This window comes from Argiope bruennichi, chromosome X2 (genome assembly GCF_947563725.1).
Source record: "Argiope bruennichi chromosome X2, qqArgBrue1.1, whole genome shotgun sequence".
In the NCBI taxonomy this organism is placed as follows: domain Eukaryota; kingdom Metazoa; phylum Arthropoda; class Arachnida; order Araneae; family Araneidae; genus Argiope; species Argiope bruennichi.
Genome location: NC_079163.1, coordinates 98,931,382 through 98,944,831, shown reverse-complemented (window position 1 = coordinate 98,944,831; position 13,450 = coordinate 98,931,382). Strand labels below are relative to the sequence as shown.

At 28.5% G+C, this 13,450-nt stretch overlaps 1 protein-coding gene across 3 annotated transcripts in view; it reads left to right on the top strand.

Moving 5' to 3' along the window:
- The first annotated feature begins 354 nt into the window (after positions 1 to 354).
- Positions 355 to 13,450, top strand: part of LOC129960941 (protein BCL9 homolog) — a 117,275-nt gene continuing 104,179 nt past the window's right edge. For 2 of the 3 annotated variants that reach the window (XM_056074694.1, XM_056074693.1), the window contains exon 1: positions 355 to 735. In XM_056074694.1, coding sequence (XP_055930669.1) covers positions 711 to 735 — 25 coding nt within the window. In that variant the 5' untranslated portion in view covers positions 355 to 710. Of the gene's footprint in view, positions 736 to 7,619; positions 7,691 to 13,450 lie in introns of those variants that run through there. The other variant, XM_056074696.1, reaches the window with a different exon arrangement.

Sequence of the window (13,450 nt, the reverse complement as noted above, 5' to 3'; positions counted from 1 at the left end):
AATTAAATATTGTCTTCAAATAATTTTAGTGAATTGTTTTATTTATTTGATTTGATTTTTTTGTTTTTGTTTCCCGAAGTAATTTTTTCCATCAATGCTTAATAGTTGCCTTTATTTTTCTTATCAATAGAGATTTTCTGTGTAGTAAGATTAGAAAAGTAAACAGAAATATCTTCTGATGCCGACTCACATCAGCATCAATAAGTATTTCGGAGCGCTCTTTGTTTCTTCCAAATCATGTGCGGCGGATTGGAGACAAGACTTCGACGAAGTTGGCGACGAATTTACTGCGGCAACCCTGTCGGAGGTCGTTCTCCCTGCTTTCTCCCCCGTCGAACGAAATGAGCACAGTCGTAGCCTCAGGTTGTAACGAAGTGAAAGAGACGCAAACTCTTAAAAAAAGTTCTCCTCTCTCCTCCTTACCGTTATTGTGTCTCGAAGGGATATTGCGCGTCGCTCGCTTCCAAATAATGACAGTTTTTTCTGGGTTGGTGTGCACGAGTTTTTCGTTCTCGGGCTTTGATCGTGCTATTTTAGTGCAATAGTTTTAAGTGTGGAATACAACTCTTGCCGCCTTTCGCTTGTATTGCAACGAGCCAATCTAGCCAAGAATCCAGATCACATGGCCTCAACATGACATATTCATCATGGAGGCCTCGGCTAAAATGCAGGCAAGAATGTCCAAAGTTTGGAGGTGAAATCCTTAGAAGATGCCAAGAAAGCTCAAATCGCAAGGTATGAACCAATTTTTTCTTATATTTTGATCCTGTTTTGACGCACACTTCTGCCATCTCCAATTAAATTTCGAGATAAAGCACGCTTTATTTTTATCGCTAGCTAGAGGGGGCGGGGGGCTAAAAAAGGAATTATGTTAACCCTGCATTTGGCCACTTCTGAAGAGATACCCTACTTGTATCTTGATGGGTGATTATTTGACGCAGATTTAATTACTCTCAACTCTTCTCAATCGATGTGTCATAATTGAGATAAAATGTTTTTTGAGCCTCTGCTTAAAGAATGCACTCTTATTTACTATTTTATCTTTTGAGTGTAAATATTGAGGCCTGTAGGTTTGCTGGTTTTATTTGTTTCGTTATCTTTTTAACGGTTTTAGATTCTTTGTTGGCTGAGAATCGCCGGATTAGTTATTTTGCTACTTCATTCATTGTATCACTGATAGGACTCTTGTTTTTCCGAGAAGGCCAGCTGTTATGAAAGAAGTCTTTGTTTTCAAATTGATCCGCATCACATTGCTATTTTTGAACATATTGAATTTAGCGTTGTATATAGAACTTTTTGATTAAATTTATTGAACATGATTTAATAAAAAACTGTTAGAATTATTTGTGCATATAATTTACAGTCTAGATTTGAAATAGTTCTGTTCAGGGAAGAATATCATTGCATTGCAATTTGCTTCGATTCGTTAATTAGTGATCGAATATTTTTCCATGTTGGATCTGATTGTAATGTATTGTAAATATTAACGTTTTATTAAAGGTGCATTTTTTCTACTAAGGCATATTAAATTGGCGTTTTTGTCTTTGAAGTTAAAGCATTAACTTTATGGTTTGAAATATTCTATACAGCAAAGCATTATCCTGTAAATATTTTCAGTCTGTTTTCATATTAAATGCACAGTTTCATTTCGTTTCCAATTCATATGTAGTCTGTTAACTGTTACCTTATTGGAAGAAATTATATATATATATATATATATATATATATATATATATATATATTATTCTTAAAATAGATTTCAAACATTGTTATCTCTACAATGGTTGCTGTCAGTCATCATTTTGCTCTTATTATGCCATGCTATATAGATAAATTTTTTTTGCAGATAATTTGGAGCAGTTATTAAACTTGAGATAAATGATATTTTCTTCCTTTTTTAAAAAAACAACAATTAACACTGTGCCCCTTTTTTTGTTGACATTTTCTTACATTACATATTATAACCTTGGATATAAACTTATAAAGATAGGAGGTTGATGTTTGATTTTGCAGTTATCATTATAATAAAGAATATTTAAGAAAATAATTTCTAATGTCAACTGTGAATGATCATTACTTAAATTTTTCTGTGCACAATGCTATGGTTAACAGAGCATTTGGAAATAGCGTGTTTTTTTCTTTTTCTTTGCTGCTTATATGAGAGTTATTTATCATATACCTAAATTTGCAATAAATAATTGTTTTTGAAATTATGTCAGGTGATTAAATAAATTTCTTTAGAATAAAATGAAAAATGTAAGCAGGTTTTCTGAGATAGAGAGAGGGATATATGAAAGTTGAACAATGCTGACATATTATATCAGAATAAAAACTTTAAAAGAGAAATTCTCATGTATTCCTACCATTAATAATTCCTTGCTTGATTTGAATTTTTTGTATATTAAACATATAAAACATAGGCCCAAGCCAGCATAATGATTATTCATCAGATTTTTTTAAATGCTACTTAATTTTCTTAAGACTATTTCTGTTATAAAATATTTTTATAGAAGAAGGCAGCAAAGTGAAATAGAAGAATTATTAACTTTGGAACATCAATATAAGGAAATAATTGATTAATTCCATGAAAATGCAGCTTAGAGATGAATTTTAATCTGCTGAAAGTTGATGTTATATGTAAAATTATTATGGTTGCTTTGTTAAATATACAACAAATTTTTTTGGAATTCAGAAAAAAAAATGTGCCTATGATTTGAATTATAGTTTATTGGACTATTTTAGAATTGAAAACGTATTGAAAATTTATAAGGCTCTCTAAATATCTGGATTTCAATACATTCATTATTATATTAATACAATAAAGGAGAAACAAATAAACTATGACAGAAAAAAAATTTAAAATTATTTCATTAATAAATTAGTATTGCTGAAAGTAAAATTAATCAATAAAATCTTTGAATTTTGCATAATATTATATGGAGGTTCTGGACAGTCTTAGGGACTGTGAGGAAAAAGATTACAAATTTGACTGATATTTTTTCTTCATCTCTAATTGTTTTGTATATGATTTGTCACTTCTCTCTATTTCTCAATCTAGATTTTGATATTTACATTCTTTCTAAAAATTTTAAGATGACAAATAATCATAATGAATATTTAGACACATACTGTCTGAGTTATCATTATTAAGTCTCTGATTATTTGACATAAAATATAATATATAAATAATTTAAATTTAGGCAGGTAATTCAAAATTTGATTGAAACACTATTGCTGAAATAAATTCTAAGCAAATTATATTTGAAAATTATTTTTTAAATATTTATAATTTACTATCACTCTTTGTTTTAAGGATTGAAAATGAATGAAAAATATTTTAATTGCATTTTATTTATTTTTTGCCAATTTGTCTACGTACTTAACAAGTAATGTAATGTGAAAAAAATTTTAAACACAACTAACTGATCAGAATATAAGGTATTGAATAATTACAATTTTTTCATTAAAAGATGTTTGTCAGTCAGCTTTTCTAAACAACTCTAAATATATAACCAGGGTTTTCTGACATTTATGAAATAAAAATGAAATTCAAACCCTGTACTGGGAATTTTTAATACCATAATATTTTTTTCATATTTCTAGTTCTAAAATTGCCACATATTAAATTTTGATTCTGGATGATATACTTTTTTTTTCATTAGAAATATATTTAGCTCTTAAATAATGATTTAAAATTCTTCATTTTAACCAGTGTTGTAACATATTTTGATAGCAATTATCATCCAGAAAGGAATATCTTGCTAACAAGATGTAGTGTTTATCATATAAAAATGTAACAGACTTTTGTGAAACATCGTATTAGGTTTCATGTATTTTCTTAAAATCAACTAGAATGGGGTAATCATATGTAAAACTTTATAAGGCTCTAATACATTTCTTATTAACAGTTTTTGTTTTTTGGAATTTTTTTTTCTACTTCAATTGTAGTTATGATAAGAATATTTAGTTTTTCTTGCATCCTGTGCTTCTAAATGTTAAAACATTTACTTATAGTGTAAATTATTATAATTAGAAAGCTGGAGTATGTAAATATTTTGGTCTTGTATAGTAAATATGGCCATTTATCTAGCAGTTATGAGAATGTTGAGAATAGTTAATAAAATGATGTTTTAAATGGACAGTTGTTGAAATTACCATTTAAATAATCAATTCTTTATTTGATCAAGCAGTAGAACTAAATTTTGATATGACTTTAAGTCATGGATGTTGTAAGTCCACTTCAATCCATTATAACTGAAAAAAAAAAATCTTTCAGACAAATAGTTATTCTAATATATGGTGTAATATTTAAATGAACTTATTTCACATGCTTCATCATTCATTCATAAATTCTGAAAAATACCATTAAAAGTGTTTGTTGCAATGATTTATTAAATAAACAGTTTATCAACTGTTTTAATAATTGAGGGCATTAACAAAATTATCATCTGCCTTTCAATTATATTACTTGTATATTGTGGAAGGGGGGGGGGGCTTAGAAAGAACTTTTTTAAAAAAATCAGAATTATACAGAGCAGATATTTTTTTGTTTTCCCTATTAATTTTTTGGTCATTTTGTTTATTGTAAATGAATTTTTAATGTCTTAATATTAGTTTTATCTTTTTTTATTAATTTTTCATTTTATTTATTTTTGAATTCCATCTACAAATTGTGTTTTGATTTTAGGACATTTTAATGTAGTGGAGGTTGCAAAATAACTTGTTAGCATATACCTTTTGATGAATTAGCTAACGACTAACCAGTGTGTCAGAAATAATAAGCTTTCTGAGAGAAGTCTACAGAGTGTGTAAATCTTTCTGAATTCACAAGGTTTTTCCCTTATAAAGGGGGGAATTTTTCAGATTCTTCTAGTATAAGGTAATTACATTTTGATATTAACAGGAATGCATGCATCATTAAAAATAAATTGGCTACTTTCCTTTTTTTTCATATTTTTCCATATTTTCACTTGCTTTCTTTATTCTGGATACTCATTCCAAGTGATAAATTGCTATTATTGGGATTCCGAAGGTTTTGCTGGCTGATAGAAAAAGTTTTCTTATGATATAAACTATAGGAGTCTTCATATTCATTGCTATATCAGAACTTCCAGCATTGGGGGGGGGACTTTCTTCATTAAATACAAATTTTTATAATCAAGTTTAATTATAACCATTATAAATTTGATGATAACTTAAAGTTGATTTTTTAAAAGGTTCCTTATGTCATTATTCATTAAATTTCATTCTCAGATTCTTTGCTCTCTGCAGATACTTTGATGATACTTGTAACACTTAATCTTTCTGAAATAATGATTCTTCCATCATTTTATAAAATAAGTTAAAGAATGATCTTATGTTTGAAAATAAATTTCCATTGTGTTAAAATAGAAAATGTATCGTAATCAATTTATAACAACATTCTATTTTATTGTTTTGTACTTATAATTGTATTGCATAGATGTAAAACTGCTGTCTTCAAAAAAGAAAATTTCCAGGAAAAATATATTTTCTGTCACATCTAGCTAAAATTAGTTTTAAAAAATAAACTGCTCAACAACTGGCTATTTCTTCCAGTATGAAAAAGGTCAAATGGATTTAAGATCCTTAAAAATTACATGTGTGAATGACGGAGTTGACAATTTTTGCAACTGCACAATACAATGATTGGTAGTTTTCAGAATAGAGAACTATTTAATTTATTTGTTACTTGAAATTTTAAAGGCTGTATAAATCTGGTTAACTGAAAATTAGTTGGGTTACTGATATTTAATAAATACATCCTGTTACATAAATAACTTCTTTGTAGACAGCTGTGCTATGGTCACTTGTAGTTTCGAGGTTTGTATTTAAATAGATACAGGTATCAATTGTCTTTTGTCATGATTTAATGACTGGAAAGAGTGAACTGACTTTTTTTTTTAATCCTCTGACAGCCAGACTGTTTCAAAATTATTCTAATACAGTCAGTTTAGTAAAATATTTTGCAAACCAGGAAGATTTGAGTTGGTTCTTAATAATTAAATTTTTCTTTCTGATAGTGAATGAAAGCTTTTTTGTGTATCAACTCTCATCTACATAATGTTGTGCAGTAAGTTCCGAGACTTAGTTTATTTTTAAAAGTTGGTGAAATATCTGTTACTGAATGATCAAGAACTTTGTGGATATTGTCTGCTTTCAAAACTTTTATACTTGGTATGCAGGAGGCTGATTTGATATTTCATCTAGATTTTAACTGTTGCGCAAGTTCCTTTTCAGATGTAATACTAAATGAGTGCAGTCATTGAATCATTAATGAAATAGCCAGTCAAATTATTCATTTCATTCTTTTTATTATTGATAACTTCGTCGGCAGACATCGTTTTCTGCGCCTCTAGATTAAATAATCTAAGCTTTAACAGATAAAACTGAATCTTCTTTGTATAGATAGCTAAAGCCTTGACCTCTTCTCCGTTCGGTCTCCACATGGAAAGATCTTTTTCCTTTTTCCCTTTATACTGGAATTCTCATCTTCACTTCAGTCTTAAGACCTTCAAAGGTTCAAGCATTAGACCGCCGATACCACACTCATTTACCGAACTGATAACACTTGTCGGCAATGTTTCATTTTTAAAATCAAGTTTAACTGATTGTATGTGTAACTGATCACATCAGAGGCGGATCAAGATTATATTCTGTGAAATAAAAAAATAATAATAAATCCTAGAATGCTGTTACTTTGTGTTTCATTTGCTGCAGTTGATAAGTTTGATTCTTGAAAATAAACACTGTAAAACCTTAACCTTAATTCAACATAATGTTGATTGACCTGATAACGAATTACTTTCAATAAAAATTTTAAAGAAATCGCTTGTATGATATGCATTGCATGAAGTAAAAATCTATGTTAAAGAGTTACCATATTCAAAAAGCAAACAAAAGTGCATTTAAAGGAAAATTCTTAAAAGCCTGCCATTACGTGCCTCACAGTAGATAGAAGAAAAGTTCTTGTACGTAAGTTTGTTTGACTTAACATTTTTTTTCCTTCTGTTTTAATAAAACATGTTTTTTATTATTTTTTAAAAATATGATAGTAAGACTGCATCTTTTTTTTCATTCAGTTAGCAATCAAACTGATTTACCGTAACAATACATAACTTTATTTGGAAGAGACTATTACAATTTTTTTTCATGCAGTTTAATTTAAATTATTTATCGTTATTAAAATGTGAATTTTAATCTTTTATTTTATTTGAAGAAAAACAGCTGCCATTTTTAATTTGATTCGAAGCTACTAGTGTATTCATAAAATCCGTAGTTCAACAAAAATTTATACTATAGAAAATCCATGACATTTCTTGTGTTAGACTTTCTATTCTACAAAAGGACAAGATGGGGATAAAAAACAAACAAACGAATGTAACCTAACAAAATAGTTAGTTCCTTTTGAAAAACCTCCAACCACTTAATTGTCTCTCACTCTCAAGCGTTCTTGGCGATGCTTCATCACGTAATTTACAAAGGAATAGTGTCCTTGCGAAAACGAAAATAACATGGATTTCCTGAACAGTTTTCTGTCTTTAACTGCGCGCCATCTCAACTTTTCTATCGTCTTTCGTCTCTTCTGATTCTTGCTTTTCTTTTCTTTTTAATACCCGCTCAATAAGTTCATCCTATTCACTCCAAAGGCCTGGCGGTAGTCTAGAATCTTGTAAGTAGACCGAATGCGTCCTCTTGTATTTGACCGAATGCGCCCTCACAATAACCAGAAGCAGAGTTTTTTTTTTAAAGAAAATTAATTTTTAAAAATATTTTTATAAACTTTGTGTGTTTCATTTTGTAAGGATGGAATTTTGTGACTGGTTTTTCATTCACTTTCTTATGTACTAGTGTTTTGAATTTTTAAAGGATTATTGGTTCTCGATGATAGTAGAGTATTTTAATAATATTAGAGTTCTTAATTATCAATTAATATATTAATTAAACTGATCGTTGATTTAACAGAAGTGGCGCCACATGCAATTTAGAGAAATATTAATATTTAGATTCCAAGAGGTCAACGGGCTTATAGAAGTGCAAACAACAACAGATTCCATGATATTTGTAACCGTGAATTATGTAATATGTTAAAAATGACTAAAAAAATTAAAATATTAAGGATAAAAAGATTTTAAATACCATGTAATTAGCGTAGCAAAAAAGTAAAAATTATATATATATATATATATATAAATGGAAAAACAAATAATATTACAAAGAAATACAAACATAATGTAATCACGAGAAAAAGTTCTTGGATATTTTTTGAAATTTAAAGTATATTATAAGTGTGATTAAAACTCTAATTTATTTGGAGTATTTATATCAGAATCTTATGATTTTGTATTGACATTTATATTTTTGATTTTAAAAATCCCAGTGTAAAATTCAGAATATTATAAAAAGAATGGAATCAAATTTATTCTTGGAATATGTATAGTTATTACTGGAGTTAGAGTATTTATTCTTAGGAATCTAAAAAATTAATGGAAGGAAAGTTTTTTCACGATGGAATTTTTATGACTGTTCAGAACATGGGTATATTTTTAGAGAAAGCCGACAAATTCGATATAGTGGTGTCCGTACGGCGGTTCATTGCTGGTAAAGGCAGTTTTTTACGTTCTTTTTTAAAGCCTTCATGAATATCATAAGAATTGAAATCTAAAAACAAAAAATAATAAATAAAAAAGCTTTTAAAATGCGTTTCTATGAATGTATTGATAAAGAAAAATATTTTCATCAAATTCTTTAAAGGTAAAAAAAAAAAAAAAAAAAACGTGAGGCGCTGAAATCAACAGAAGGCTATAAAGCTACAATGCATGTGATAAAAAGAAAAAAAAGACAATTATTATTTTAGAATTAAATATACATTATAATTTTGATTGCAATTCCAGTTTATTCAGAGCGCTTCTGCCTGTGCCTCATGCTTTTAGATTATTGTTTGTCTTACGATCTTTTAATTTAAAAATATTTTTTTTCTATTACAATGCATTGCTTAAATCGTTTTAAAAAGTTTTTTATATTTATTATTCTAATTATAATCAAAATTAATGAGTTCAGTTTTTGAAAATAAGATCTATTGAAATGATCGTCGTAAATTGACTTCCTACTAAAAAAAAAAAACACCTCGATTTTAACATATTGAGGAGGGAAAAATGCAATTCAGAAACTATAGGGTACATCAAAAAAAGAATCTCAGGTTTCAGAGGTGTTTTTAATTTCACTGAATTACCATTCAATTAAATCTTATATGGATCAGATTTTTGAAAATATGCCTGAACTCGAAATAAAGTTTGTTGGATAAAAATCTTAACTTCTTTTTTCTTATTTCTGTGCTGAAATTAAAATGCAGTAAATTGAAACAGGAATGTGCTCTCTGTGTAATCTAAAATCATAAAAAAATAATTTCACTGGAGCTCAGAACTGTATGGACCGCTCAAATTTCAACTGGACAGCATTACTAATATAGTATGGTTCGAAGTGTCTGAATCATTCAACCTAAACTCTCTGTGATGTTCAATTCTTTTATAAGTTGCCAAATTATACAGACGCAATTTCTTGCCCTATGTTTATTATGTGGTGGCAGACTGCAGATTCCCGCTATATTATCTTCCATTAAAAGAATCGGAAATTTTTTCGCATTTAGTATCAGCATCCACGAATATGCTGGAGGTAAATTCAAGTCACTGGAAAAAGTTGTGAATAAGGACGTCCTGGAGTAAAAATTAAAAATAAAAGATGGCAGAACATGACTTTTCAGGTTGAGATGAGGGGAAAATAACAAAAAGAGAATACAGTAAAAATGTATCAGGTTTTAAAATTCCAGCCCATGAGGATCTCCTTCTGTATAATCAGCAAGCTTAAATAAACGTGTCTCGCTAATAATAATAATAAAATATATTTCTATTTTAATATTCACCATGTGACGTGTCATCTTGGAGTAATTTTATAAAAGAAAGACAGTGTCTTGTAGAAAACTCTTGATTCTGAAAGGAAAACCCGAGTCAATTACTACAATTATAAAAACTTACGCTATGAATAAAACGCCTGGGGAAAAAAAAAAAAAAAAAAAAAAAAAACTGATTTGGAAAAAAAAATCGATAATCGAACTCTTATCAGGCTCAGGCCCGTTACTGAATTTTATACAGTCTGTCACGTTCGTGAAACTAAAATGTTGAGAAATCCCATCAGTCCTTGAAATATTCACTGTATTGCACTTCGATTAGTTTTTTTATTGCAGGATTTTGTTGAAGTCGCAATTTTATTCAGATGCTAACCTTATTTACATCTCTGAATATTGATAATTTATTTAAGTAAATCCATAGTGCAGTAATCGTAATTAATCTCCCATTTTTATCGTCTTCGTGGAGAAGTAGCCTGTTTTGAAAAGTTAAAGATATATTAAAGGAGGTGGACAAATAAGTCATTATAGAGTAAGGTACGTTATTAAGTTACATTAACTTTTTTATAATAAAAATAAGATTTTTATTTATTTAAAAGTTCATTTGATAATCTGGGATATTAACGTAACAAACAGCAGTTTTTTTTAAAAAAAATTTAATAAATTAAAATTTTGTGAAGTTTTAAATAGTTTTCAATATCATTACTGGGCACACTTACCCTATCTCAGTTGTTAATTTTAAACGACACAAAAATGTTTGTTACGCTGTATTTAAAAATTTGGTTTTCTATAATGAAGTGTTAGATTTTTCTGTTGAGGTTGATGTTAAGACTATATAACTATGTCTCATGAGAAATGAAACGTAACGTTTTGTGTACCTTTATTTGCAGCCGTAGAAACCCTCTGCAAAAATTGGAAAAGGCAAAAATGTGCTTATTGTGTGTCTAAAATGTTTTTGTATAAAAAAAAATAAATTTCCACATTAAGTCGTTAAATTTGAATAAGAAAAAACAAAATATGAGAATGATACACAAATAGAAATCATTAAAAGAATAATTCTAAGAAATGATGAAACTAATTGAGATTATATGACAAGTATTTTGGAACAAGCATTCTCGAAATCTTTCTTTGTAAGGAAAATTTTGGAAGTTATTTTACAGTTTTGTGTGGAAATACCAAAAAAAAAAAAAAAAAAAAAAAAAAAATGAGTCATGCCTTCAATATATATGCAGTATAAGCGGCGTCAAAAAAAAAAAAAAAAAAAAAGTATAGTTACCAATATTGTTGAATATTTTTAAGCCGCTTGGAGTATTGATCTATTTGAAATATATCTCTCCGTGGTTAGATTATGCTGACGATTACTGGATCAATCGTATATGATCAACTGTTAATCACTTTCGATCGAAAAATTTGTAAAAAGGTAGTCGCATTTTAGGGCAAAAATTAATGAGTATATTAATCCTAATTCAAATTGAGATTTATTCAAATAATCAACGTTTTGGATTATCCGAAATTGAATTCTTGAACAGCACTTGCTGTTAGTGGGCGTGATTGTTGACTTTCTGTTTCTGTCACCCAAGTTATTAATGATTGATTTTATTGCATTCTATTTCACAATATTGAACCGCAAAAATGAGTTGTTAAACTTCACGGCACTTAATGTTACATTACTACAATAAGAAATGCGGCCCCTTTATGAATGTCTTTGTAAAGGAAATACAATCATAGGTTATAATTTAATAATTCAGTATTGATTTACTTAACCTCTTATTAAATATTATATGAATCAACTTAATAGCAGGCTTCTGTCATACGAATTTATGATAGTTCAGTTAATTGTTATTAAATTTTATCATCTATGATATAGGTTTAATGATACTTGGAAATATTTTACGGATAATTTGTACTTTTTTTATGTGGTTATTTTCTTCACTAGATGCCCTATGCAAATGTCTTCTCTAATCAATTTGATACTTGCAGAATAGAAGCTGCACCATTTGAAGGTAGCAGTTGGATTTAAGTTTCCGTCATGGTTCATTTGTGGCTAACAAGCCACCAGATCACATAATTTCTATTGTATTGTATCTGAAAACTATCGCTCATTGTGTCTGTTTCTGTTCAAGTGCTAATGGATTCAGTGTGAATATGTGATCATCTCATCCCCCCCCCCCGCGGGACTTAGTGCAGAGTTTTTGAACTTGGCTTCTCTCTTATTTATTACAAAATTTTATTTTCAGATACATTTTCTTTTCTTTCTTTTTTTTTATGTAATTCGGATTATAAGTATTCGGGTTAACAAGATTTTTGCTTAAAAAGGAGCGTTAAGATGAAATTTTAAAATTTTTGTGTAAGATATATTCATTTTCATGTCTTGTTGGCTGTATGAAATATAGGATGTTATTAGATATAAATATTGAATTTGAAACTATACTGTCAGCCTTTCAATCAGCTATTTTCTTACTTGCATTTCCTTGCCCATGCTATGATTATATGGTGAGGATTTTATGGCATAATAATCAGTTTGACCATATGCTAAATGTGTAGTAAGAATGACAGGGAAATGATAAGAACTAAGGCATATGATTTTAAAGACAGTACATTGTAATATCTGTACGATGAAAAATTTGCTGTTATTTTTCAAAATAATGTGAGAGGGAAAAAAAAAAAAAAAAAGTGGACGGAAGTGCAAATGAGAATTCCTATATGTGCGGCGAGAATTCCCTGATAAGATAGGATGAGTATTTTTACTTAAATTATATTTTCAATTCTCCAATTTTATGTTTTCTTTATAAAAGTAAATGGCATTGTGACGAAAAAATTGTGTTATTTCTCGTTATAGTTAGAATATGTAGTCAAATCTCTCATAAATATAAAATAAAGAACTTCGAACTTTGTTTCAATTAATACATATGAATAATGTCCCGGAATCGCCTTTAATTTAAAAAATATTATATGAATTTTGCTTTGGATAAAAACATATCGTTTCTTAACAAACACCATACCCATCTAAATTTCCCCAGTTTTACAATAGGAAGATAAAGCTATTTCTCTCTCTCTCTTTCTATATATATATATACATAGAGAGAGAGAGGGAGAGATAGATATATGTGATATCATATTCACGCCAGATTTGAAAAAAGATTCGCCATATTTATTATCTGCGAGTGATTCATTTTTACCCTCTGTAATAAAAGTTGAGAAATTGAGTTTCGTGGTGTTTGTTGCTTGACATCGTATGTCTCAAGTATTTATATTATATTTCTATTAATAATGCATTGTTCTTGAGAATAATTCTGGAAGTGGGGGGGGGGATTCCAATATTGAAAATATGTTACATGTGGTCACTTCTGATTATTGACATATAATTTGTGGATAATTGTATAGCTGTCTTAATAGCGTTCAGAGTGCAATGCAATATAAATGATCATTAATTCTATTTTATCTGTTAAAAATTGGTAAGTTTTCCACTTTATGAATGGGATCTAAGTATTTTTTGTTATTAAATTATTAGAAAACTGGTATGATGGCTAT